This window comes from Cynoglossus semilaevis, chromosome 8 (assembly GCF_000523025.1).
Source record: "Cynoglossus semilaevis isolate Cse_v1.0 chromosome 8, Cse_v1.0, whole genome shotgun sequence".
Classification (NCBI taxonomy): Eukaryota; Metazoa; Chordata; class Actinopteri; order Pleuronectiformes; family Cynoglossidae; genus Cynoglossus; species Cynoglossus semilaevis.
In genome coordinates this window covers 5,094,249-5,120,021 of record NC_024314.1, presented here as the reverse complement: position 1 = coordinate 5,120,021, position 25,773 = coordinate 5,094,249, and the positions used below count along the sequence as shown (strand labels likewise).

The 25,773-nt window shown below is 39.8% G+C and overlaps 2 protein-coding genes across 6 annotated transcripts in view; both read right to left on the bottom strand.

Annotated features, from left to right (window-relative positions):
• Positions 1-784: 784 nt before the first annotated feature.
• On the bottom strand, positions 785-14,437 carry nlrc3 (NLR family, CARD domain containing 3). 4 transcript variants are annotated; one of them, XM_025057727.1, is made up of 20 exons: positions 13,403-14,437; positions 13,301-13,329; positions 9,805-9,950; positions 9,457-9,720; positions 7,315-9,061; positions 7,135-7,221; positions 6,925-7,008; positions 6,648-6,731; positions 6,468-6,551; positions 6,285-6,368; positions 5,779-5,862; positions 5,613-5,696; positions 5,077-5,160; positions 4,800-4,883; positions 4,146-4,229; positions 3,849-3,932; positions 3,105-3,188; positions 2,191-2,274; positions 1,623-1,706; positions 785-1,515 (listed from the first exon to the last, which is right to left on the bottom strand). In XM_025057727.1, exons 3-20 carry the CDS (start codon positions 9,926-9,928, stop codon positions 1,425-1,427), a joined length of 3,405 nt encoding a protein of 1,134 aa, XP_024913495.1. In that variant the 5' UTR covers positions 9,929-9,950; positions 13,301-13,329; positions 13,403-14,437; the 3' UTR covers positions 785-1,424. The 4 variants fall into 4 exon arrangements, 3 of the variants coding, with proteins under 3 accessions (XP_024913495.1, XP_024913497.1, XP_024913496.1); XM_025057729.1 differs by lacking the exon at positions 13,301-13,329 and having other exon boundaries at positions 13,399-14,437; XM_025057728.1 differs by lacking the exon at positions 13,301-13,329.
• A 148-nt stretch (positions 14,438-14,585) lies between these two features.
• The window catches only part of LOC103381695 (uncharacterized), a 28,681-nt gene continuing 17,493 nt past the window's right edge, over positions 14,586-25,773 (bottom strand). The window contains exons 2-12 of one of the 2 annotated variants that reach the window (XM_008314183.3): positions 24,179-25,023; positions 23,923-24,103; positions 22,855-22,994; positions 21,681-22,246; positions 21,021-21,294; positions 20,245-20,440; positions 18,755-18,930; positions 18,557-18,655; positions 17,853-18,008; positions 17,481-17,574; positions 14,586-16,375 (exon numbers count right to left, since the gene is read on the bottom strand). In XM_008314183.3, coding sequence (XP_008312405.1) covers positions 16,312-16,375; positions 17,481-17,574; positions 17,853-18,008; positions 18,557-18,655; positions 18,755-18,930; positions 20,245-20,440; positions 21,021-21,294; positions 21,681-22,246; positions 22,855-22,994; positions 23,923-24,103; positions 24,179-25,001 — 2,769 coding nt within the window. In that variant the 5' untranslated portion in view covers positions 25,002-25,023 and the 3' untranslated portion in view covers positions 14,586-16,311. The remainder of the gene's footprint in view (positions 16,376-17,480; positions 17,575-17,852; positions 18,009-18,556; positions 18,656-18,754; positions 18,931-20,244; positions 20,441-21,020; positions 21,295-21,680; positions 22,247-22,854; positions 22,995-23,922; positions 24,104-24,178; positions 25,024-25,773) is intronic. The other variant, XM_008314182.3, reaches the window with a different exon arrangement.

Genomic DNA, 25,773 nt, shown 5'->3' with positions numbered 1-25,773 from the left:
GGTTCTAACAAGGCTGTGGTCAGGCAAGGTAATGTGCTGCCAGTTGGGACACGCAGAGGTAATGATGATAAATGTTAATGAAAAATAATAATTATAACAAACCCATTTTTAAGATACCGTTGTGTTAAAGCGAGGATGGAAATGTTTATTAAAAAATTGCTTAAAGATTGGGACAAAAGAATCAAAATGATCAAATATTTATGTAAAAGAACTTGAAAAAACCTAAATGTTTGTTATAAATATAATGATTAAAATAAAGATAAACATTTAATTAAAATTATTAAATGAGGTAATTACGCAAACATACTTAACAAAACCATTCAAACATTCAACAAAAAATATAAATAGAGAGTTGCAAAAAATCCAAAAATGGCCAACAAACTAGCTAAAAAAATAAATAAATGATGTGTGTATGTGTTGAAGTAAGTAGGGAAAAAACTACAGGTTTGCAGAGGGTTAGTAAAAGCACTGTGTTTATAAAATATTTACCCTAAATCCTTCAGGTGTTATAAAAATGTATCTGTAAAATAAAATATGAAACATGTTTGTTATTCTGAAGACTTTGTGATGTGGAACAGAGAGGTCAACCAGCACAAAAGTGCCACGAGGTGCTTTGTCACTAATACATTCTGTGAAGTGATGCATTTTGGAGATGGGACAAAATGTGAGGAAATGTAATTAATGTTCAGTCCAACACAAGCATCAAGGCCAGAATATAAAAGTCACAGCACCTTTCCTGTCACATTCGAGGCCATAATTCATAATTTGTTTTTCTTCTCATTTAGTGCCTGTGTTTTTGTAATGCTAATGATTGTTATTATTTTGGAACTATATTAGCAAAGTTACCTTGATTCTATGTAATATTAAAGTTTTAACTTATATCCTAAATGAACAGAGAAGAAATTGTTAAATTGTTAGTAGACATCTTTTTATTTATGACGATATTATTTGGTTTCACGTCACTGTCTCTTCAAATGTGTGTTAAAATGTGTCATATCCAGTTACCTCTATGATCTTTGGTTTTAGTGACCACCTCATGTTGGACATTTCCACATGTACATTTTTAATGTCCAGCCAACATTTTCACTGCTGTTGTGCATATTCAAAAATGAATTAAATGACAACAACTATGACCTTGTACTTGATAATTGGTAATAGAGGCTAGAAGAAAAAACAACAGCTTTTCTGTCTGTTATTTACAAAAAAACATCAGTTAGCTGATAACACTTTGTTACAAAGAAGATTAAATTAGATAATTACTTACAATAGAACAAAATAAGCTGGTGCCTTACATCAAATATGTATATATGAGTACAGGCTTATGGTTAGAGACAACATCGACTGTGTTGTACAGCCGTGAGTGTTCAACGTCTCACAGTGAAAACAGTGCGAGAACTCTCCACTCAAAGCTGCGAGTTCCTCCCTCAGATGTCAACCACGCAGCTCGGAGCGTTGGCTCTAATCGCATCAGATATGACCTTTGCTCCCGATTCACCAATCCCATTTCCCTGCAAACTTTACAAACATGTGCAGTGTTTTATATTATATTCAGTACAAGTCCTTTGAAAACTCTGTGTTCAGTCAAGAATAGGGCTGTGTTAGGGGTTTATTTTAAAGCTTACTTGATGTACGTCATCTGGTGGTTTCCTTTCAATGCTGTTGCGATGAAAATGGCTCCATCCATTCCCAGACTGTTCTCCTGCAGACTAAAGACACACAAAAGAACATTACTACATCAGTTCACAGTAATATTCATTATAATCACACTGACACTTCAAATCCTGAGAAAAAACAGTACGTTTTTAAATCCTCCAAAGAAAATTACTCTGCATACAAAACTGAAAGACTTTAGAAGACTATAGATACACAGGAACAAGGAGCTGCACTTTGGTAATAGGCCCAGGGCGTGGGGAGTTTTCAGGGTTTGCTAACACAGTAATTCTCAGATAACAAGCCTGATCCCTAAAACACTCACCCTGGGTTGTTCGATGTGTGCCAGACAACAGAATTGTGATGTTTAGTAAGCGTTGATGTTTATACAAGTCAGACCACCAAAAACGTTGACCATGTGTTAAAAATGAGATTCCTCAGATCCTAGTCTGAATGATTTTTTTAGTAAAGTTAATTCTTCGTCCCTGTGAGATGGTAACGTGGTTTTGTTTCTCAGCACAGATGCCAGTAAGGACTCACTTCAGAGACTTGAGGCTTCTGTTTTTCTTCATGGCATTAGCCAGAGCTTTCGCTCCCTCCATCCCTATTGCGTTCCCACGAACACTGAGAGAATACAGATAGAAAACATAATAGCAGTTAGTGTGTTGGATAATTCACACAGCAAAACAAAAACAACAATCAGGCTGAAATGAAAGAGCCTTTTAAAGACATCAAAGACCAGACCTGCCACTGCTGTGATGTGCTGTTTCACTCTGTTAAAAATGAAGATGACTTTACTCTGAGCTGCTCTCAGCTCTTTCATGTCAATATCTACTAACCAACCTGGGCAGGTTTAGGAATATTGGAAGTCAAAATGTCTTAGCTTCAGTTCAACCAGCTCTCTGGTGTTTTTAATCAGAGCCTAAATGAAGCACCTGTCCATAATTATGGTTCAGAGAACTTCCCAAAAATTGTAGAGTCGAGCAAAAAGAAAAAAAAAACATTTTAATATAAAAACTCAATAGCAAAAGCAATGTTCTGACGCTAATTAAAAATCACAGAAACATTCACATAATCCATTCAATCCATGGATGTTCTCTGTTTTAAGACTAGGATATGCAGCATCAGGCTGATGGCTCACTCTGTATTGAATAAAGGTCTATATGTGTGTTTCAATAGGTGGCCGTGTGATGGACTACAGTGTCCAAGTGTTGCTATGGGATGTGCGAGTGCCTATGGGGTAAAAGAAGAACAAGATCCATGACTCATTATTGAGCATGTTGTCAATTCACACCATCATTTTCGTCTGTTGATTGCAATCAGCTGTATGTGCAGTGGTAGAGAGGTAAAAAGGTAGCGCTCCTCAACTCTCAACACATTTTTAGTATTTACTAAATACTGCTCATCATTAAAACACCTCAGCCAGACATGATCATGTGTTGGTGTGTACTCACTCCAGGTTCTGCAGGGTTTGATTGGTCATCAGAGCCTTTGCCATGGCAGTGGCGCCACTTGTGCCTGCTGAAACTCCCTGGATACTGACAAGAAGAAAAAACACAACACAGAGCAAAAATAACTGCAAAAATGATGGAAACAGCGAGACCCCTGCACCTGCTCTAATGTATCCAACTGAAAATGTGGTTGAGATGAATTCTGTAATAGCTAATCACCAAAAGATTATGATTTACCCTAAAGACAACAAAGTTGGATGCCAGTAAAACAAGGTAAAAAAGTAAGACAAACCCAAAAACATCTAAACTAGCCAAAAACAAAACAAGATTTAACTAGTCAAAAGATTTACAAAGATTAACCAAAATATTTACTTAACGTAAGCCATAGATAAAAAAGCTATGCCACAAAATAAGTTAAAAAAAAGAGAATTTAATTTAGCTTTTGTTTAATCAGAATACAGTACTGACTTTGGCAATAGAAAAATTGTTCAAATTTAGCCTGCTAAAGGGTGACAATGATGGAGTTGAAGTTGTAGCTTCAAAAATGAACTAAATGCCCATTTTTTCCAATAGAACACAAAAGGTCAATTTGTCTTTGGTTTTATTTTGTCCCCAGGTGGTTCACTTTGCTACATTTGGTCTTATTACGACTATGAAATTAGCAGTGACATTTGTACTAGGACACACGCACTGCAAGTGTTCTTATTCAGCTATAGTCCAACGTTTTTGCAGAGTTATAATTCCTACCATACTGTTTGCAGCGATGTGTTGACTTTGAGGGCTTCTGCGAGAAAAATGACACCTTCGTTTCCAATGGCATTCTCCTGTAGACTGACAAGAAACCTTGAGTGTTATTACCAGTGACAGCAAAAGTGATGGATAGAATCTTTACAACAAACTACTTGGTAATTTATGTGCATCATTCTGAAAACATATCTCACTCTAAAACCATTTTACCGGAGCAATTTATGCTAAGAAAAGAGTAGAAAAGGGAAGATGATGAAATCCAACATGGACATGCTAATGAGGTATGACTTGTCTTACTCCAGGAGCTGCAGCGTGCTGTTGGAGAGCAGAGCGTGGGCCAGAGCTTTAGTGGCGTTAGCCTTGATGAAGTTCCACTGGAGACTGAGAAGAAAGAAAGAAAATTCACAGGCAGAAACATCATGTTCTGGGTTGTAATGTGGGTCCATGCAGCGAATACGACAACAGCTTTAAAAAAATATCGATATTTAAATAATATATTAAAACAGTTGTTCTTTTTTTCTGTGCCCTAATGATAATAATCATGCTAATGTCGCTAATCTGTTTTAAACCAAATAAATTGTTTAACCTTTTCTTTCTTCTTTTTTTAAGTTATTTAAGACCCTTACACATTGTCAAATTTTGCTAGGAAATTGTAATTTTTTGGACTTCACACAATGAAAGCATAGACAAGAACAAAAACATTATGTTATGGTCGAACGTGTTTCCATGGTGGCTACAGTATATGAACGCTGCAACACTGATTGAGAGCCCGCCCCCAACACTTCAGCTCATTTGATGTTACATTGAGAGATTGTATTCTAGATGTGCCTTAAATCCCTGCTGTGTTCTAAGTAGGTGTCAGCAGCTGCTGCAGTGTTTATGGTCCCTCATCTTACTAACAGGATGGGCGAGGGGTTCTGGATTATGCAGCTACACCACAGAATCACTTACTGTAAGGAGACGAGGCTCTGATTGAACTCAATGGCCTCAGCTATAGCTTGAACGCCTTCGTCGTGCAACAGGTTGGCTGTGAGGCTGTTACACACACACACACACACACACACACACACATACATGTGTCACCAATTACAGTAAGCTAAAGTTATTTCAGAGGAGTTGTAGTTGTCCACCGATGGTGTGACATTTACTCAGAAGTTATCTCCAGGCCTCTGTGGACTAGTGTGACAATAAACAACCTTTACAGGGAGGTGATAATGAGACCACTCACTCGAGGTCCTGCAGAGAGCTGTTCTCTCGGAGGGCGCGAGCCATATTCTTCGCACCTTCCACTCCGATTGAGTTCTCCCGCAAACTAAAAAAATATAAATACAATTGTTAGAACAAAATAATTTTAACAACACTAGAAGCAGAAGCAGCACTCAGTGACCCGTCGTGATTGTAATTTTGGCAAGAATTTGGTGATTTTTTTCAAGATTCAGACAGGGCTTTAGAATTCTTACAAATGGTCAACATTATAAGAATGTTATAAGAATTAAATCACACAAAGAATATTCTTATCTTAGTCAGTATATAAGTCAGTAAACTGAAGTCATGCTGGTTGATCAGACAGTCTACTCCTCAGGAAAGAATGAATAATTGATCTACCTCCAATTTAGAAAAAGAAAACTGCTTTTGATCTACTGGCAAGAGTCATCACTCCTTCCAACCATGTTTTTCAGTAAGCTGGGTTAGTCTCCTGCCACTAACCTTTTGGTTTTGTGTTGTGAATGCAAAAATGAAAAGAATCACAGCTCTGTTACTCACTTCAAGGAGACAAGGCCGTGGTTCTGCCGTAGTGCACTTGTTAAGGCTGCCATCCCTCTGTTGCTAATGGAGTTACTCTGCAGTCTGAATTAAAACAAAGGCAAAAGTTGCTCAACTGAAATTCACTGAAAGGGAGAAGTGATGACAGGGTCACTGTGATACGCACTCAAGTGAGAGCAGACTGTGGTTGAGTGTCAAAGCCCCTGCGAGTGCAACCGTTCCTTTGTCCCCGAGGTGGTTGCTGGAAAGGCTGTAAAAAAATAATAGAAATGTAACTCAGAGAAATAAGGATATATGATTTTATATATATATATATGTGTGTGTGTGTGTGTGTACGCGTGTACACAGTGGACGCCTAATCCGTTCCACAACACCACTCATGTGTCGATCCACTCTTATCTCGATTGCATTTTCCCCATTAAAAATAACTAAAAACCAATAATTCGCTGCAGCCTTCCAGAAATATACTATTAATTAATTAAATGAGCACCATCTAAATATCAAAAACTTAGAAATAAACAAATAAATTGATCATTTTCTAATTTTATAACACATTTTCACCATCCATTTATCTGCTCTCATATACAGTCAAAACACAATCTGATCTGTTATTTACACAATCTGTAATCACAGTCTTCGTGGGTGTAACCAAGTGTGGTGTGTTTGCATTACATCAACTTTGTCAGGGTTTGGTTCATCTTCAGGGCTTCTGCAACTTTTTTGGCTCCACCTCCTCCAACTGTGTTCTTGCTGAGACTAAAAAAAAAGAACATAGACAAACATTGGAGACAAAACGCTTTTGCATGATCCTCAAAGCCTCTGGAGATCAGAAAGTTAAACTGGGCCAAAACTCACTTCAGAGACACCAGTTTGCGGTTGCACTGCAGCACTTCTGCGAGGGCTTGGGCGCCCTCCTCCTCAATGTTGTTGCTCTGAAAGCTGGAGACTCAAGTGTCATTCTGGCAGTTTCTATCAGTTTTTAAGTACCTCTGTACGTGCGCGGAGATATGCAGCAGTATAAACACATGCACTCACTTGACCGACACCAGAACTTGGTTCATTTTCAGAGCTTCTGCCAAAAACCTCGCACCTTTAGAACCAATGTTGTTGTTCCGCAGACTACAGTCAAACAGACAAGTAAAAACTAACAATGATTTTAAAAAAATTATATATATAGGAGGTCTTCAACAAAGTGTCTGCATCTGAAAGTTTCTAAATGCCTTACAATTTTCTTAAAACCTTCACTTAGAAGGTTATGTTTTTATTGGTAAAATATTACACAGTATGTGAAAGAAGGACAAGTAGATCTCACTTGAGCGACGTCAGAGTTCTATTCACCAACAGAGCTCGACTCAGTGCTTTCGCTCCTTTACTGCCAATGGAATTCTCTGCCAAGCTGAGGGGGTGGAGGAGAGGTTATATGAGTACAGTATGAGTAAGATCAATGTTTTTTTTTTTTTTTTTGGTGGTTAATGCTAATGCTGGTTAATGTTGTCTGCTTTTAAAAGGAGAATTTTCACACCTTAACTTCACAATATGGCAGTCCTTGGCACTGAGCAGACTTCCCAGCAGCTCCATGACATCATCTTTGAAGTGATTGTTCTCTAACCTGTAGGAGATGGAGAAACAAAGCACCGCTCTAGTATTCTACTATTCTTGACATTAATAAAAAAATCAACACCTACAGTGGCGGGGGGCTCACCTGAGGTGGCTGCAGTAGAACAACTGTGGGAGCAAACACTTGACTGTAGAGTAGTTCAAAGAGCCTGATAGGTTGGTCTGTTCGCTGCACTCTGGAGACACATGCAGGAGATATCCCAGCACCACGCACTGAGCCCGCGATAACTTCCCTGACAGGCTGCCAAGCCTTAAATCCTCCTCCACGCTCCGCAGCAGCTCAGTGTGCTGCAGCTCCTGTAAACAATATGCCAGGTTGACAGTACGCAGGGACACCACAGCACCCCCGCTGACCAGGAGGCTGTGTAAATAACCTGCCGCCCAGGTTTTCTGTGAACCATCATCTTTACCCAGAGACAGAAGCCCAGCAAGAGGCCTCAGAGCCACTGGACACAGCAGACCTGTCAGGAAGCGCGCAAACACGTCCAAGTGCCCACCTTCAGCCTGCTGCGTGTGCTGAAAGGCATTTTTGAAGTGGTTTTGAAAGCCGATTTTGGGCCATGACATGGCACTCTCTGAGAATAGGTCAAAGATTGCACGCTTGGAGGAGACAAGATAAAAAGTGGCTGCAAGAAACTCCTGCAGGCTCAGATGAATAAATCGGTATGTCATCAGCACAGCCGACTTCTCTCGAACCAGAACACCTGTACCAAAACTGCTTTGGCTCAACAGGGGATCAATTCCGTTGGCCCTGAGGTCCAGCTCACTGAACGCGTACTTGTGTTTAAGAAGCCCATAAAATGCCATTCGTCCAAGACTCCACAGCAGCTTACGATTGTTCCCATGGAGCTGCTCTGATCTGACGGGCTCCCTGCCTCTGGGTTCTCCGACTTCTGCTTTCATGGCGCAGAAATGTGCGTACAGCTCAGAGCAAGTTCTTGGCAGACCATCCTGTGCTCCACCCTGCATAATGTATACTAGAGTATCCGCTACAATCCAGCAAATACTGGGTATGTAACACATGACCATGACATTTTTATGCTCCTCCAAGTGTGCCCATATTTTGGTGGCAAAATCCTTTTCTGCACAATAGTGCTGCAGGAAAATCTGGACGTCACCAGGGCTGAATCCTGGAATCTCAGTCACCCTGTCTATGAGTCCTCCAGGGATGAGAGAGGCCACTCTTGGCCTGGAGGTTAGCCACACTGCCACGTCAGGGAGCAGGTTCCCGCGAATAATGTTAGTCAGCAAGTCGTCAACTGATAACTCCTTCTTTGGATCACTGCAGGCCGCTGCATCGGAGAAATTTAAAGTGCTGTAGAATTCATCCAAACCATCAAGTATAAGAAGGGTCCGACATGAGCCACTGAAGATCAGACATGGGTCTGTTAAATGGGGAAAAGCCATTTTCAGTAGTTTCTCAACTGAGAACTTCTCCGCTGAGTTAAGTTCACTGAAGGTAAACGGAAACACGAAGCTCACGTCCGAACAGATGCTTCCCTGGCTCCACTGTTTGACAAAGTGCCGGACCCAGGTGGTCTTCCCGATCCCTGAAACCCCTATTGTGAGTGAGACTCTTGGTGGTAGGCTAACCCGGGTCAGGGGCTCCAGTAGTTTGGCCAATCCTAGTTGTCTGAGATGATTTCTTGTCCTTCCCTGAGTTGCTCCCACCTGCATCAGGTCATGTTCTTTCTGCTGGAGGTCAGAAAGTCCATCAACCAGGAGTAAGGCCCTGGAGGAGATGTTCAGTTTGGTACAGCTGTTTGGATCTCTCTCTCTCTGTTGGTCATATCGCTCCAAAAGCATCGCTTTGTGCTCCTTCACCATGTGATCTGTAAAAACAGGAACATCGAAAGAATAATCAAGAACATAGAAATAGATCAATTCACAATTGCAAATATTAAAATAGGTCAACCATTAAACACAATGTTTTTTTTATTTTTTACACTTAATGTGCTAAAGAGCAACACAACATGGCTTTTAAAAACAGCTCTGCATTTCACTTCAAAAAAAAGTCCTGAATTGCTGCATATTGTTTCACACACATAAAGAAGGCCACATTCCTTAGACTGCAACGACAACATCAGGCAGGACAGATCAGAAAGTAGAAGTAGGACAAAATAATAAAGAGTGCTGTCTGTTTGCTAACAAGAACAAAAACCAGACGTGTCCTCAGCAACGTTTTTAACACTTTTGACAGCATTGGACTGTCAACACAGTATCTTACCATGGTTGATGATGAGCTGAGCCACAGGAGAATCAGAGCTTTCTATGAATCCCTGGAAGGCATCTGCCCCCTGGCTGTCTTTGCTGCTGATAATAGTTGTGAGCTGGTTACTCTGGTCGTGCAGCCCACCTGCCTGCATGATACTTGTTTCCTCAGCTGCACTCAGCACATCCAGTTTTCTTAGATGGTTTAACATCTCCTTCAAGAAGTCGTGAGTGGTGAAACGCAGCAGCTGGTCTCGATGCGTTTGGATCCAGCTGGGACCTGTATTAAAGCGGAGAACATCTTTACAGATGTTGTGACCTTTGGGAGTTTGCTAAAACAACTACTACAAAACTACAACTTTACCTTCTGCTTCTGACTGTGAAGAGACAGAGGTGGGAGTGGACTGAAGTTCGACGTAGCAGTCGTCCTGCCATGTGATTCGTTTGCTTCGGTCCATGATTGAGTCATAATGTGCTCTTGTCTCCATGAGAAACTTTTAGAAGGACTTTCTGTTTGTGTCAATGTGATAATAAAATATAATTACAAGAAGAAACAATGGTTAAACACTCCAATCAATCAAGGTAAAGAACTATGGGTTCTAACTAAGCGCCAAATACACAGTACCTTACAAAGTTTTTAATCTAACGTAGAGAACCAACAGCTACTTCAGAACAGTGTTGGATGTTTTTAATCAGCTCAGAATTTGTAAATGAATTCAACAGCTTTGTTAGTTGGTACTGTATCTTTCACATGTGAGTCAGCCCCGCACCATGGCCAAGAAATAAGCCCTCTGCCCAAGTTCAGGCCCAGAAGTCTAGCTTTGACAGCAGTAATGTTGATATGTGGGAAAGTTCACGACCCCTCTGCAGTAACTCTGCTGACCCTGATTGGACACGGACCCCCCTGTTAAAGAGCCCTTTGTTGACTTGGATTTTAAGATTGCTCTTGACAAATTAAAAATGAAATAATCAGTTCAGTGAAGCCGGGTTGTCAAACAGATGGCTCTTCAGATTTATAAAAACACCAACACAAAATGTTCAACATCTGCTGCAAACAGCAGATGCTCAGGTATGATTGTAATTAGAAGATTTAATTAAGTGAAAATTCCAGCATCTCTCTAAAGGTTTTTTCTGATTGGACTTGTCACGGTTATTTTGATGGACATTAACAACAGGTGGACGCTAATTTAGAAGATTTACTTATTTAAAAGGGAATTTCACAAAAAGCCCATAATATTTAGTAATAATTTAGTAGTCAGATTGTGTTTAAACTAAGAGTAAGGTTGGAGAAATTAAGAAAGAAAAGTTTTCTTTTCTTTTGAAAACGGTTGGGATGATTTGGATGAAAGTGTTCACCCTTGGACGAGACATTTTGGTGCCCTGGGTCATATTATGGATTTACGCCCTCTGAATGTCCACTGAATGCACCTCACGCCAAACGTTAATGTCCAACAGGTGTATGACAAACCTAACACACAGCACACAAAAATAAACGTAAATAAATGTTTTTACAAATAAATACAGTAAAGTTGTTACTGGTTCTTCAAGATTACCAATAAAAGAAAATATGTCCGAATAATTTAAAACTGCTTGCAAAAATGTATTCATTTTTAATTCAAATACGATTACTATTATTCAAATAGATTTTTACAATCTACAATTAATTCACAATAGCGTCCTGCGGATCAAACCTGCAGAGAGAAATAGCCCCAGTAGGCGGCAGTACATTTACTCAAAACGTTTCCGCTGTCTGTTATTATAATTTCTGTTTATTTTCTGTATGTCAGAGCACAGCTTCAGGAAGGATTCCAGAAAACAGCTGCTGCCGAGACTTTAATCTCGTAACAGGTCAATGTGTGTGTATGTTCCACAGTCTTCAAGAAGAGCTCTCTGCATAGACGCCTATAGATGCTTTCCATTATACGCCTATGGTTTCATCACCTTAATTAAGAAGAATTGACCTTTACACATTCATGTCTGAATGATTGTTACAGATCACTGCACCAGAGACGTGCGGTCGGTGGAGGCAGTGCCTCGCCTGTCACCATGACAAGTAAAATACTAACAATGACAGGAGAAAATCAATTTGTTCTTTGAATTTACGCTTTTCGTGTTCAAAAACAGGGGAGACAGGCGAAGAGCAGAGGCGACGAGATTTAGCGCTGTTGGCGGACGCCCATTACTGTCTGTTTTTATAGTTAATATACCATCACGTCTACTACACATGCTAACGTTCCGCAGTCGGTCTCATATATTTAATGAGTGTGTGTGACGTGTTTATTCTTTCTGATCTGCCATGAATACGCTGAACAATTCTACAGGGTGAGGCTGAAAGTACTATGCCGAACTGATAGGGGGCAGTGATGTGCTGCGAGGTTCATGACTGACAGCCCCCATAAGCACAATTGGTAACAGGGGTATTTTTATATTGAAACTTGGTCTGACAAAATGGATAATACAATCTAATATTTTTTTAATTAGGTGTATTCGACCGAGGAAGACCAACTACTACTGAAACTCCAAGGTCAAAGAAAGGTAACCCGCTCATTTCTAATTGGGTGGTATACCGGAAAAGCCTAGCTGTGTGGTAGGACATCCCACCTTTTATTTCCTAAAAACAAAAAGCTTGTATAATTGTTTGTATAACGTGTCCGTATCGAGGACGAGTACCACCGGACTTTTCAATAAGACGAAAAGGTGCACAATACGTAAATGTTTTGTATTAGGTAAATGTCCAAATATAAGCTTCTAATTTGGGTTCATATATTTCTACATCCGACTCCAGAGCAGTGAACATGTTTTTATTAGTTTGACTCTGAACATTCAAAGTGAAATTCAACAAATGTCAGAAGGTATTGTCAGACGTCACAAAACTATTAATATAATGTGTGACAAAGAGCAGATCATTTTCCTGTGTAGCGTATTTCTGATCGTGTGCCTTGTCATAAAGGAAGATAAGAAAAACCTCAACCTTAAAAGTAGATGACAGTCTCTATAAACTTCCGTTGTCAAGTTTACAGACCATTCAAATGCACGCAACACAGCCTCCAAAAATGGCATCAGACTGGTCGGGGGTCAGGCCAAACACTTTTTATGCTTTTGATGCCTACAAAATGCCCTTTGCTTTGTCCTGAAAAGCAAAACTCGAGTGAAACATTTTTAGCTAGTATCTTTGTAGTACACCCTACTAACAACTATGTGTACAGTATTTTTTATTTGCGCATAGCTATAAAGTCTGGGCTGGTGAAGAGTCAAAACCACTTAAAGTTAGCAATGTAACAAAAATATGTGTGAAATAGTTCTGTTAGATCACAGTTTAGAAATCAAAAGTTGAAAAGATAATTAGCAAAGTTGAGGAAGGGTTGGCCTAGAATCTGCTTAAGTTGGGTCAACCCAAACCCTAAACCTAGCTAAAAAATAAATACAAATAAAAAAAAAACAAATAATAAAAAAAAACAACCCCAAAACAATTATAATCAATAGTAAAATAAAGCAACATTTTCCAGAGGTTAGGCAAGAAAATACTAAAAGATAGCCCCGTTATATAAAATTAAGCTACCCAAATGAAGTACTCATGTTGCCTAATGCTTAGTGCAGAGAACTCTGGGAGAAATAATGTAAAAACAGTCAAAGGTTAAACAAGTTGAAAAGCTGTAAATGTGACAAAAGATAAAAAGTTAGCCCAGAAAGAAAAAGTTCCAGTTGTTTAAAGACATGAAATTTGCTCTACCCTAGAGCTGTGGTTGATAAATATAGGAAATAAAAAAGCCACACAAGTCAGATTTCAATAGAGTTACATTTGTCTTATGCAGTCACCAGAGACAAAAATAAACTATCAAATCAGAAATGAGAAAACTCACCATAGGATGTGATGAAACTGTGTGTACAACTATCAAAGAAAATAATGCCTATTAACTTGGTTCATACAGTAACACCACCATTTTGAAATTAGCAGTACCTACGCTGAGTGCACACCGAAGAAGCAGCTATTGAGGTGTAGTCAAGATGAGGTTTCATGCTGATGCTGCTGCAGCAGCTCCTTCCTGTCTGTCTAATCTTCTTTCCTGTGGTTTGGAGGTCGGAGAGTGAAAATGCCGAAAGTAATGTGTCTCATACAACATGAGGCAAAGCCACGTTTCACAGTTTAGTCACGCTTTCGTCCGAGCACTCACTCAAGCAGTTGTTATCTAAACCACAAGAGCAAAATAGAAAAATGAGACACATTTGCTGGTACTGGCAACACTAAATTACATCTGGAGCTGCAGCAACAGTAGCTAAGGAGATTGAGACAGGAAATTATGAGTGGCATATGAACTAGTTCCTGGTGCACAAGAGGTTGCAGAACTGGAGGTGTCTTTTTTTTTTTCTTTTCAATTTCCCACACTTGCAGTGCATCTACATTCTGAAAGAACAACGCAGATAAAAAAAAATGAGCTCAGAGGGAACACTGAAAAGAAACTTCTGATTTAAACTCTTAGTTTCTGATGGTTGAGAAAATAGTGATTTACTAAAGAGTGGCCAAACCCTTCCAGAACTCTTTCACAAGAGTGGCCCAGAATCAAATAAAAATAGAGGATACTGTTAAAAAGTGCCACAAAATGTTGGAAATGGCAAAGATTTAGCTAAAAATAAAAAAGAAATGCTTATTTTCTAGTTGCAAAATCTTGAAATTAACCAAAAGATAACAAAGCTAATTCAGTAAAATCCATAAAATTAACCATGAGCACAACACAGTTCTGCACAGAACTGAAGTGTGTGTATCATTGAACAAGTGCAAAAAAAAAAAACATATTTTAAAGATACAGTACGATTGTTTAATTTGATGGCACTTTAGGTCTTGGCAGTTCTGGGTAATTTCGTAGCAGAATTCCAGTCAATGTAAATTAACCAAATATTAATTTTTACAAATTCAAGAATAGAGTATCTGTATAAAATTAATATAGACACATTAAACACCAAAAGTAGAAGATGCAAGAAGATGCAATTCAAAAGATAGTCGCAACACCTTGAAATTACCAACAAGATAACTAAAGCATTAGCACATTTAACAAATTAAAAATACTGCTGTACATGTTTGTGCATCTTTGAAGAAGTGCAAAGCAACACAACAAGGTAAGTAGCACAGCTACAAAAAAAAAAGAAGAATTTTTAAGGATAACGTTTGTGTTTATTTAATGGCACTTTAGGTCTTAGTAGATTTGATATTTCATTTCAATATGGACTCCACTGTAAAACAATCCATTTATACATTTTCATCTCATTTTTCACTTATAATAAGTAGTAAAAAAGCAACAGTAGAGATGTCTGAGCCACTGTGGACAGGTTACACATCAAAAGGTCTAATTTCTTTCTTCCAAACTAATGACAAACAAAAAAAAATTACATCATTTAACAAAACACCATTTTGCATGTTCATATATATTTCATTCGAGAAAAATAAACAGGGGCTAAGAAAGCAGAAACAAGTGGTTATAAACAATCGCAGGTTAGTCATTCACATAAAACAAAAATGAAACTCAAGACTCTGTAGTCGAAGAATCCAAAATGTCCTTTTCTAAAAATATTTTTAAGGGGGCAGATTTAATGAATATATGTATAGGACACAGCTGTTGGATTGGTGGGATGTTTGTGGCTTGCATGCTAACTGCTCGCATGTCAGCCAGAAACATGTCAGTAGTAAAACACAGTTCTGTATATGACTATATATATATACATATATATGTTATTTTGTACATAAGAGCACATCTTTAAGGTCTCTAAGTACAACAGCACTGAAAGAAAAAACCCTAATGCCACTCTAAATTAATTATTCTTTTTAAATTAGCCAAAACATTACACAACTATGTGGAAAAACCCAAGTGCTAAATTAATTAGCTTAAAGTTGGCAGAAGACAGCAGGGAGAATTAAAATGTTTAACATTAACCAGAAGATAAGAAGTAGCCATAATATGGACTAAATATCCCTAATGTGCTAAAAAATATTGCTGAAGATTTGCCCATGAAACAGCTAAACGTTCCCAAAAAGTACTCTTCCAAACGAGTGCATTCAGCATTAAGGATAAAAGGCAAGTTATTCTGAATGAACAAGTCAAAGTGTATGTTTGACATTTCATTTTTCTGTTGTCCTTTTCTCAAAGAAAGATAGTTACCATTCAAAACATAACAAATATATGTCAATGGGGGTTGGGGGGGGGGTGTCAGGATTAATCAATACGAATGGACTTTAAGGTGTAACTGTTAATCAAATGAATCAAAAATCAAATGGGCTCAGTGCCAAACATTGGACACACCTGCTTGTGGGAGTCATGGGTCTTAATCGGACTAGTAGAACCATCAGAACCGTATCTAATTCTGAATAAAAGATGTGAGTACTAGTCAGATCATCCCGAATAAGACCTTTTAAAACCAAGAAAAGTGAAAATAATATCATATTTACACTGACAGACTGTGCTCCACAGTAACATACACAAGTCAACAAAATGAACCACGTAATACTCAAGTATTTAGAATAAAACCTCCCTTTACAATCTTTATAAAGTAGTGGCCAGCAGTTGCTGTACAGTAAACACTTTACCTTCACACGTCCTCAGAATTCTACTCAGGCCCAAATGGGATGTCCTGTCGCTGACTGTCTATTAGGGGGTCCAGAAGATGCCGCAAAAACAGACAACGACAAGTCATTTCTCAGACAGTAAACTGGGAAGGACACTTGTTGTTCAGGGCAGCCACCAAACAAGCACAGAATCACTGGGAGCAGGTCAAATGAACCTGTGGGGACTACTCAATAATCACAATGCCTTTGTGTCTCTGCAGAAATCCTCCAACATGTGAGAGAACCTCCAGAGGCAGACGCAGTGATCGCAGACCTGAATTATAGATCCGATAGTCCTTCTGCGTGCTCATTCAACTCCATGGTGTAATAATCCAGAGGACGCCTGCAAACAAGTAAACAACAGAATTTATTATTAAACAGTCGTTTGTCTCGTGGGGTCATTTACTTTAGTCCGCACTTTGAATAATTACTACACTGCCAATGCACTGATTACATTGGCTTAGTTGTGATGTTTTCCTATGGTTTCTGAGTCGATCATGGAAATGAATAGAGCTAATCATTTTTTTTAAAGACAGTGGGGGTCTAGAGCGGGCTGGTCAATATCCAATACACTGTAATGGATCACTAATATCTGGACGTTGAAACTTTGCTTTTGTTACTCCCTGAATTTTAGGCAGTTACTGCTCTTAGCTAAGTTGCTCCTGGTGGAAGATTAGTTAGTGCTTTTTACTTAATATGGTTACAAACTTAACCCATTATATTATTGCTTTTTAAATGATTTTTTTTATCACCTATTTTGGTCTCATCTGAATATTATTCTACTTAATAATAATATTCTGATAAACTTCACCATACAACAATAATAACAGCAATTATTGTGTATTATAATATAATATTGATATGTGTGCTGTCACTGTTATTATTAATTGTTTGATTTACTTCTGTCTCTTGAATTTACCACTGAGGTGCTCTGAGCATGGCAGTGTCCCCACTCACTGCTCTGTGGGTGTTCACTTAGGTGATGGCTTCAGTGTCATTGTATCCCCGTGTTACAATGACAATAAAAACTATAATTATAATTATAAATTATTTAACAGTCCCAAGATCAACTATATATTTTATTTATTATTATTTCATTTGGTGTCATATGCTGTCTGTGTGTCACTTACTCATTTACTCTTATATAAATAATTCACTCTAATATATTTATATATATTTACTCTAATATATATAAATAATTTACTCTAATATATTTAAATATATTTACTCTAATATAAATAACAAATTTAAAGATAAAAAAAGACATCCTAATGAGTTGATGACCATTACTCATTTAAGGAAATTGTCATATTAAACACCGTGTATGAAAGGACTAATCAGTGAACAAAAAGTCACAATTAACAAATTCTCGGCATTGTGATGGAAGAATTCAGATAATTGAACATCCTTTGTATAGGGAGCTCCTATATTTAGTAATGGGTTCCTACCTCCTCCTGTAGAAGTAGGTGAAAAGAGCAGCTCCTAATCCCAGCAGCAGAAGGAGTGATATAATCAAGCCGATTTGTAGACCCAGGGTTGATGCTGCAGTGGAGAAAAAAAGACATATTTACATTTGTTTCTATCCTTTAATGCACTTTGCGTATTTCCACTATCTATTTCCAAAGATTATATATACAGAGCCCCGCAGTACAGTAGTTCTCAAAGGCCAAACAGAACGTAATTGAAAACCTTGAAACCCTGAAAACATATTTTCTTCTGTGCTGAATACATAGTAACGCTTTAGAAACATTTGGTTTGAAAGGAATTTAATCCAAGAGATTTAAGCTGTGACCTCAGTAGGAGCGTGCACTTATTCTGACCTGAGCTCTTATAACGATCTGTTGTGGGTGAAGAGCACATGTCCTGTGAAGGATCCGTGTGCGAAGCCTCAATGATGAGGGCCTTCTGATGGTTAGACAGAGCCTGGATGTTTCCCCACACTCGCAGCCAATCAGACGCACATGAGAAGTTGGTTTCTGGAAAATGAAGGCAAAGATCATTTCATTGTTATTATTCTATGAACTTACTTCTGCGTTAAAACACACTCCTACTGCTGTGAGGTTGAAACTGAAGTGCACTCGGGTGTGACTGCTCTTTATTTCAGCTTTTAGCAGTCGACCTTAAGTCAGCTGTGATTATTTTGATTAATAGTCTGTGAAAATAGTCTTTTGTTGAGGGTCATTTCTAACTCCTCACACTGTCTTTAAAACAGCTGTCTTTTTTTTTAATTATAGCTTCCTGTAGTTACCGATACAGAGCAAGCTATTTTTAGGCTCCAATTAAATTCTATCCTATCCATCAATACTGAACTAACCTGGCATTTTAGAGTAAATTTGATGCTTGCTATTAGACACTGTTGTCAAGGGAGCAAACATGAAGAAACTTGTAAACACCAACATCTGTTAGAACCCATCACCTTCACAGCTCTCACTTTGTTAGAAACCTGAGACTGGGTCGTTGGCCTAAAGACCTTTTTATTGTTGTTGGTGATTAGAAACCATAGGCAAGTCCAGACATATCTCACCCTCTAGATGGAAGGGGGAGATCCCACAGTGGCACCTCCTCTCCAGGTAGTCAGCCGCTGCAGTGACCCACATCACCTGGATCAGACCGCTACTGCAGTCTGGAAAAAGCCACCAGCCAAAAGACAAATCGACCCTTACCTTAAAAGCGATACTTTAAGACATTTATTTTTTAACCCAGGCGTTTTTAATTCTTTTACCTCCTGAGTGCTCCGTGGACAGAGGACCAATGCAAAGGTTGATGTGACTTGAAAAGGCAGGACTCGGACACAGATTGGGGTAAAAAGGAGTTTGGGAGGAGGTGGTCCAGGAGTAGGGGCTTCTCACTTCACAGCATGAACACCGGCCTAGGGAGACAATGCCGTCTTCTACTGATCTGCACAGATGCAACAGGAGATTTAAGATTTAAGCTTGTACACAGTCAAATATTTTGAAGTCAAATTACAGAAATATTCTGTGATGATTTAAAACTACGTTTGTTGTTGTTGTTTGGTAGGAATGTTGACAGCACCAGTAAGGTTAGCCTTGTAGCATTTATTAAACAACTAAACAGCAAACTTTTTCAGGCATAGTAGTCCACACAAAAAGGTCTTATTTTTCAAGCTGTTTTTGGTTTTTCATAGTACTACTTGTACGTACAGTACGTTTGAGTCTGCAAAGTACTGTTTTGTAGCAATAAGTTTTATTTTAACATTTCACTAGGCTTTACAGTTTTCTTCAGACTTCAAAGGAAGCTACTGTACTGTAGCTGTGGGCACTGTGTCAGAATAGTCACTGCCTCAGACCTGACAGTCATCCATAAACATCCTTATCAATAAATTCAAACGGACACATCTGGCTAATAATGGTGTATTCAATAACTAAAATCATGTCTGATTACAAAGGAAGGTTGTAATTGCTCTCCACAGGATCTCACTCTGAAAAACATGTTTTCCAGTTTCTTATGGAGAGCTACCCACCACTTAATTTGTGCATCGTCAGGTAGATGTGGGACGGCAGGCAGTTCAGGCAGGTTGTGATCATTAGCCCACAGTAATTAGCAGTGTTCTGGGGGGGTTACCATGGTCATTGTTCCTGTCTAACTGTGACCAAAAACCTAACAAGCAAACAGGGCCCACAACCTGGCCTGAGGTCCTCAGCTGGTTGCTGACCCTAAAATAACAACAACAATTCTCTAAATGGGTGACATGGGAATTGAATTTTGTTTTCTGAAATATATATGGTCCAACTTTTTTTTGCTTTTTTGGTATATTTTTCTGTCTCTGCTTAACTGAGAGTGACTGTTACTTTGAAGTCTCTCGGCTTTCGTTGTTGAGCTAAGTATGTGTTTCTTACCATTTGGCTGCATTGTGGCACTTTTTGCAACATTAAAGAAATGGTTGGCTAACCTTTTTGGTTAACAGTTAACCTTTCCATGGATAACATTTACCCTACATTTAATCATTTGTTTAGCAAACAATAATAATACTATTTTCATTACCTTGTGAATATGCTTCACTTTATCACCCTTGATGTGTTTTTTTCTTGCATGTTCTCTAAAATGTAAAAGCTGGGATGCTTTGAAATGTATCTATTTTAAGTAATTATAATGTAATTAAATCTATAATTAATTATCCTAAGAATTAACTTATGACAATTAATTATAGATTACATGACAGTTAAACTTATTCTGTGTTGGTGCAGATTCTACCTGTGTGCTGGAAGAACAGGGCTCCCTCTATTGGTGGGCAGGGAGGAGAGCAGTTTCCTGTTGTCACTGAACACCAGCACGTCTCGGAGGCTGGAGTTGGTCAAGGCCGTGCCCGCTCTGCAGATACTGAAGAGGTCGTAGCACAGAACCACTGCTCCTCGCTCTGGAACCGTGGAACCTTCAGGAAACGTCTGATCTATGCAGGAGAGAGAGGAGACGAGGGAGCACAGTGAGTGGTGGTACAGTATAACTGGATGCAAAGAGAAAGTTTCAACTTTGGTCATGGGTTACAGCCTAACAGTGTCAGATTAAAACAGACTGGTTCGCAGGGTGGACACGGGTTGCATCACTACCTATTGTCACTAAATACTGTTGTTAAAAGTTGATCCAGCATTTAACAACATCATCATCTAAATAGCTACTAGCAGTCTATTAAACATTTGTATCTCCTCTGATCTCAGCTAATTCATCTGACCAACTGCTATTGTATCCTATCAAAAACTCATCTCATATAATCTAATCTGCTCCGGTGTAACCTCATGCTAATTATCTCTTCAAAATTAATTTTATCAACTCACCTTTGTTGCTCTCTTACTTTCCTGCCTCTTCTTATCTAACACACCACTCATCACTCCTGTATTTTTAACCACATTTCACCTTGTCTTAATTGATCCTCATATATCTTGTCTTATCAAGTACATCTCATCCCATCTCTCTGTACTGTGACACAGTTTGATCTCATTTTGATTTTAACGTGTGTCTACCCCAGCTCTCACCTGCCCCACTGACATTTCCAATAACATAAAATCCATCTGTATTGATTGATCCAGTCAGGGGCAGAGCCATAACCGTGCCGCTGCGCTCCTGGTCAAACACTGACAACAACAAGCCTCGCAGCTCAGTCAGAGGAGGACCGTGCAGCTCCACGAAAGCCCTCTGGTTGCTGTGATGGGTCCAGCTTTCACTGGCTACTTCATTGATGACCACACCTTCAGGTGCGGGAGATGGGCGTGGACAGCTGTTGTCCCTCAGAGGTGTGGGAGGAGCCACCTGTGATGATTAATACATATGTCACATGTTAACACGACGGAAATGGTTTAAAGGTCTGTAGTGTAAGTTGTCAGTAGAATTAATGACATATACAGTCCAAAAAGGCAAGTGCTAAATAACACAAAAGTGAACTGAACTACTGCTTGTCATTGTGACACAGCACGTCACTGCACACAACCAAATGTGACCTCTGCTTTAATTCCATCACTAAAGTGAACAGTGAGCATCTTTAAGCACCCGGGGAGCCTAGTATTAAATACTGAAAAATATTAGCCACCTCGCATCTGTGGAATTAGCATGAGATGTCGCAATGTCACCATTTAAATCAAACAACTACTAACAATGACTACTAACGTTTGGAAAGATGATTCTTCTTGTCTACTCACAGAAAAGGCAGACAGGTCGAAGGGGTAAAGTCCTCTACAGCGACTCAGAGACTCGTCACCAGGCAGAACTTCAGGATCCTCCAGCAGAGGCAGTTGTCCTGGTGTCAGAGCTTTGCTCAGCTCCTGAGCCTCCTTGTCTGACCCTCTCTGGCGGTACACCACTGCATCTAACAGGCCTTTGGTGGGGATCCCTCTCTGTGTAGCTGAAGGTGGCCCAAAAGGGCTGCGGTACAACGCCATGGCATCCGGCCCATTCTGGATGGTGTTGGGAGGCAGGCGGAGTGAAGGAGCTGGGACTAACCTATCACTGCCCAACAGGAAGTAACCCTTGGAGGTGGTGAAGTGTCCACTGAGGCTGATCTCTCTGTACGGTTTATTGTTGTGTGCGCTGAATAATAGAATCCAGATTCCCTGAAGTGAGACCCGGCGTCCTGATGGGTGCCAAAGCTCGATGTACTCCCCGTCCTCGGCTGTCCCTGGTGTGTCCGTGTTCACCTCGTTGATCAGGAAGTCACTGTTGCCCCATGGTGGGAGGTGAGGTGGTGAATCGGTGCCTCCTGGATTCACTGGAGCGCACACACAAGCATTTATTGGAGAAAGTTAGAATATAACCCTAACCAAAGTCAGTTGAAAACAACTTCAGGCAGCACTGTTTCCCATGACAGACTTTAACACTTTCAAAGTTTATTCCAGGTCCATGGAGTGGAGCCATTGCTGCCTTCACTTCCCGAGGCTGAAGCTAGATGGCAGCAAGCAACTTACAGCTGAAAAAAATCCTCTGTTTCCAGAATCGCCTGCAGGTTGACTTGGACCATTCAAAATAAATCATTCAAATTAAATCACTTTAGTGACATTTATTAACACATCTAAGAGGACAGTATGAATGCTTTAAAATATTAACACATCTAAGAGGACAGTATGAGTGCTTTAAAAATATCTTTAAATGATAGCAAATCTTGTCTAGTGTAGTAAGGATACAGAAAATGTTTGTTTTTTGTCTATTTCCTATTTGAAAAAAAAAAGGAAGCTACTACTAGATTGATGGTTACAGATTATAATCCCTTACAACAACCAGTACTTACATACCAGCCATGAACCAGCACAACAGTGCCTGGTGTTTATATTGTTACATGTATACAGAAATGAAGACCGTGACACTCAGTCAAACACTGACCAAAACTGTAAGGGCAGATCTTAGGCCACGGACACTGGTTGGGGAGTCCAGGTGTTTGTGGAGCCTCCCAGAAGGCACCAGGATCTCTGGACCAGGAGGCCACGCCACAGCGACTTAGGTAGAAACCTCCCTCTCTCAGACTGTCAAGAGAAGAGAATCTTTAGGAAACAACCACCGTGACACATCTGGAGTATTCAACTCCAAAATCGATGTAGTTTTGTGTAAGATAATAAATAATAAATCAATCATATACAATAGATAATAACTTACTCTAGGTAGGACTTTCTAGATATAAATCAAATGCACAGCTAACCTGCGGTTACTGTTCCCTGTACAATGACCCCATCTGACAGCATCATCATCAAGCCTCTGTTCTAGCACCACCGTGAGGTTAAATGCAGATTTGGTTTTAAATTGGGATTAGGTGAGCTGCTGAAGTTGTTGTTGTTGTCCAACATATACATGTTGCATCAAACCTCAGCCTACGTGGAATCTGTGTCTCAAACGGCAGCCACATGTTGACACAGGAAAAGTGTCAGCAAAAAATATAAACGGTCACAAGATGACCAGTGTGAGTGACTAAATCCCTCCAAAACATTTTCACAATGTTTAAAAAAAAACACACACACAAAACTTTTACATCAGATCCATACACAAATGTCTTCTTCGCTAACATTTAGTCATTTCTGGTCTAAATTCTAGCTGTCATTTTTATCTAGATTCTCTATATTTGATTGCATTACATGTTTTCTTCCTATGCTGTATCTTTGGCTTACCTTTGTTATTTATATACAGAATAGATGGAAGACAGATAGAATTAAATATACATACAGTAATGTTGTTTATAACTCTCTTTTGTGTTTCTATTTTTGCTGTATTTTTGGCTGACTAACAATCAATGTGATTATCTTTTTAGGTACAATATATGTCACTGAAATTTACATTTGCAACCTTTGGGTGAGTGCCATAGATATACATTTCACTAAACAATACCATTTGAACCTCTTCCTTCCCCTCTCTCACATGTTCTGTGTTGCATATGAATAGAAACCTGTCCGTGTTTCTTGCCTGTTGCTGAGTTGGTAAGGCTGTCTGCCAGGGATGAGAGTCTCTGTGAGGTTGGCGCTAGGCTTTTTTCCAGGCCCTGCGAACACAAAGGCATCTAAAGGCTGTATCTGGCTCAGAGAACTGCCCACAGGGAAGTCTGAAGCTCTGCCGCTGTAAATGGCCACTGCTCCAGACTCATCTCCTAAGAAAAAAATAGACAAATTAGGTCTTTTGGCGTCTTGAACAGCAATGAACCGCTGCAAGGGCTCCCACTGACCTTTCATGTACTTTTTCTCTATAGTCATGGAGACCAAAAGATTCCTGGAAGCCTCAACATTCACATCCATGCTCACACTGACTGTGTCTGTTCTCCCGTCCAACACCACCAGCACCAGAGGACCAGCAGCTGGAGCATCTGAGAACTCCACAAACCCCTCCACCTGCCCTCCCCCCAGCCTCAACTCAGTGATGACTGGACTGGTTACTGGAGCTGCAGGCGGGGTGCAGTTGTTTCGCTGACCAGGCGATGGTGATGACACCTGAAAGCCCCAGCGATCCTCGGAGAGCAGGCACCTCTCGATCGACTCGTCCCCCTCAAGTGCTGTTTCGTCCTCCACAAACGCCTGTTCTCCAGGTGTCAGAATTTCTGCAAGGATTTCCGCGCCCCCGGTTCGGCGGGTCATGTACACAATGGCGTCCACCATTCCTACGGAGGTTACGTTCATCTTCTCACTGTAGCGGGCAGCAGATGTGTGGTACAGAACGATGGCATCTGGACCGTTCTGAACAGTGTTGGGAGGCAGGGGGATGGCAGGTTTGGGCATCATGTCCACTGAGCCCACCAGGAAGAACCCTCTGTCATCTGTGCTGTGGCCTTTGAGATCCAACACCTTATAGGCTACATTTCCATTTCCATTGTAAAAAACAAGCGTGTAGCCGTCCAGTGTAGCCCGTTGTCCACTGGTGTGATACAGCTCCACAAACTCAGTGGTGTCCAGTCTGGGGTTGTCGGCATTGATTTCGCTGATGATGAGGCAGGGCTCGCATGTAACGACCACCAACAGGCACAGACAGACCACACAGGCCAAAGGCACCGCCATGATTTACAGCTTCTCTGAAATACAGTTGGGAAAAAAAACAAAAACTTTTTGATTTTGGTTGGTATAAACCAGTTCATTTTCAAACAAGGCTGATGTATTTACATATAGCTTCACTTGAATACTGTGGGACTGACAGACAATGTTGATTGGCATCGTATCATTTGATAAGGCATGTTGATAAATAGCAGTCCATCTCACTCACAAAATACTCATAGTTCCTGCAAGTAAATATATATATATATCTGTGTGTGTGTAACTGTGTATTATTGAAATAGCACAGTATTTAACACACATGTAGTATAATATACTGTACGTATATAGAACAGGGTCTGGCTTTCCATTAGCTTGGAGGTACTTGACTTCCAAAGACCCCTACTTAATGCATTTCCATGTTATTCTTCCCCCCTAACCTGCTGTATATTCTAGTCCGTTGTCACTGCTGCTCTCCTCACCATGTGGATAGCATCACAGTCCATTCTTCATGTGTTCTATGCTGACCCTCTCCTATGAACACTATCCTGGACATCTTGGTTCCATCAGCGAGTTTCCTTGTTTTTCCCCCCTTCCATCAAGACTAAACCTCACACACCAGTGTCACACACCATCTAGCCACGTTTTTCTCAGCCCCTAAACTGTATTTTACACCTCTGTGTTCCTCACATCAAACATCCGTATACTTTAACAGGTATTTTGGTACAGCATGTATCAGGCTCTGGTGTTGAATTACAGACTGGTCCTCACAAAATTGTTATGTATTTGTCTGTTGACCACT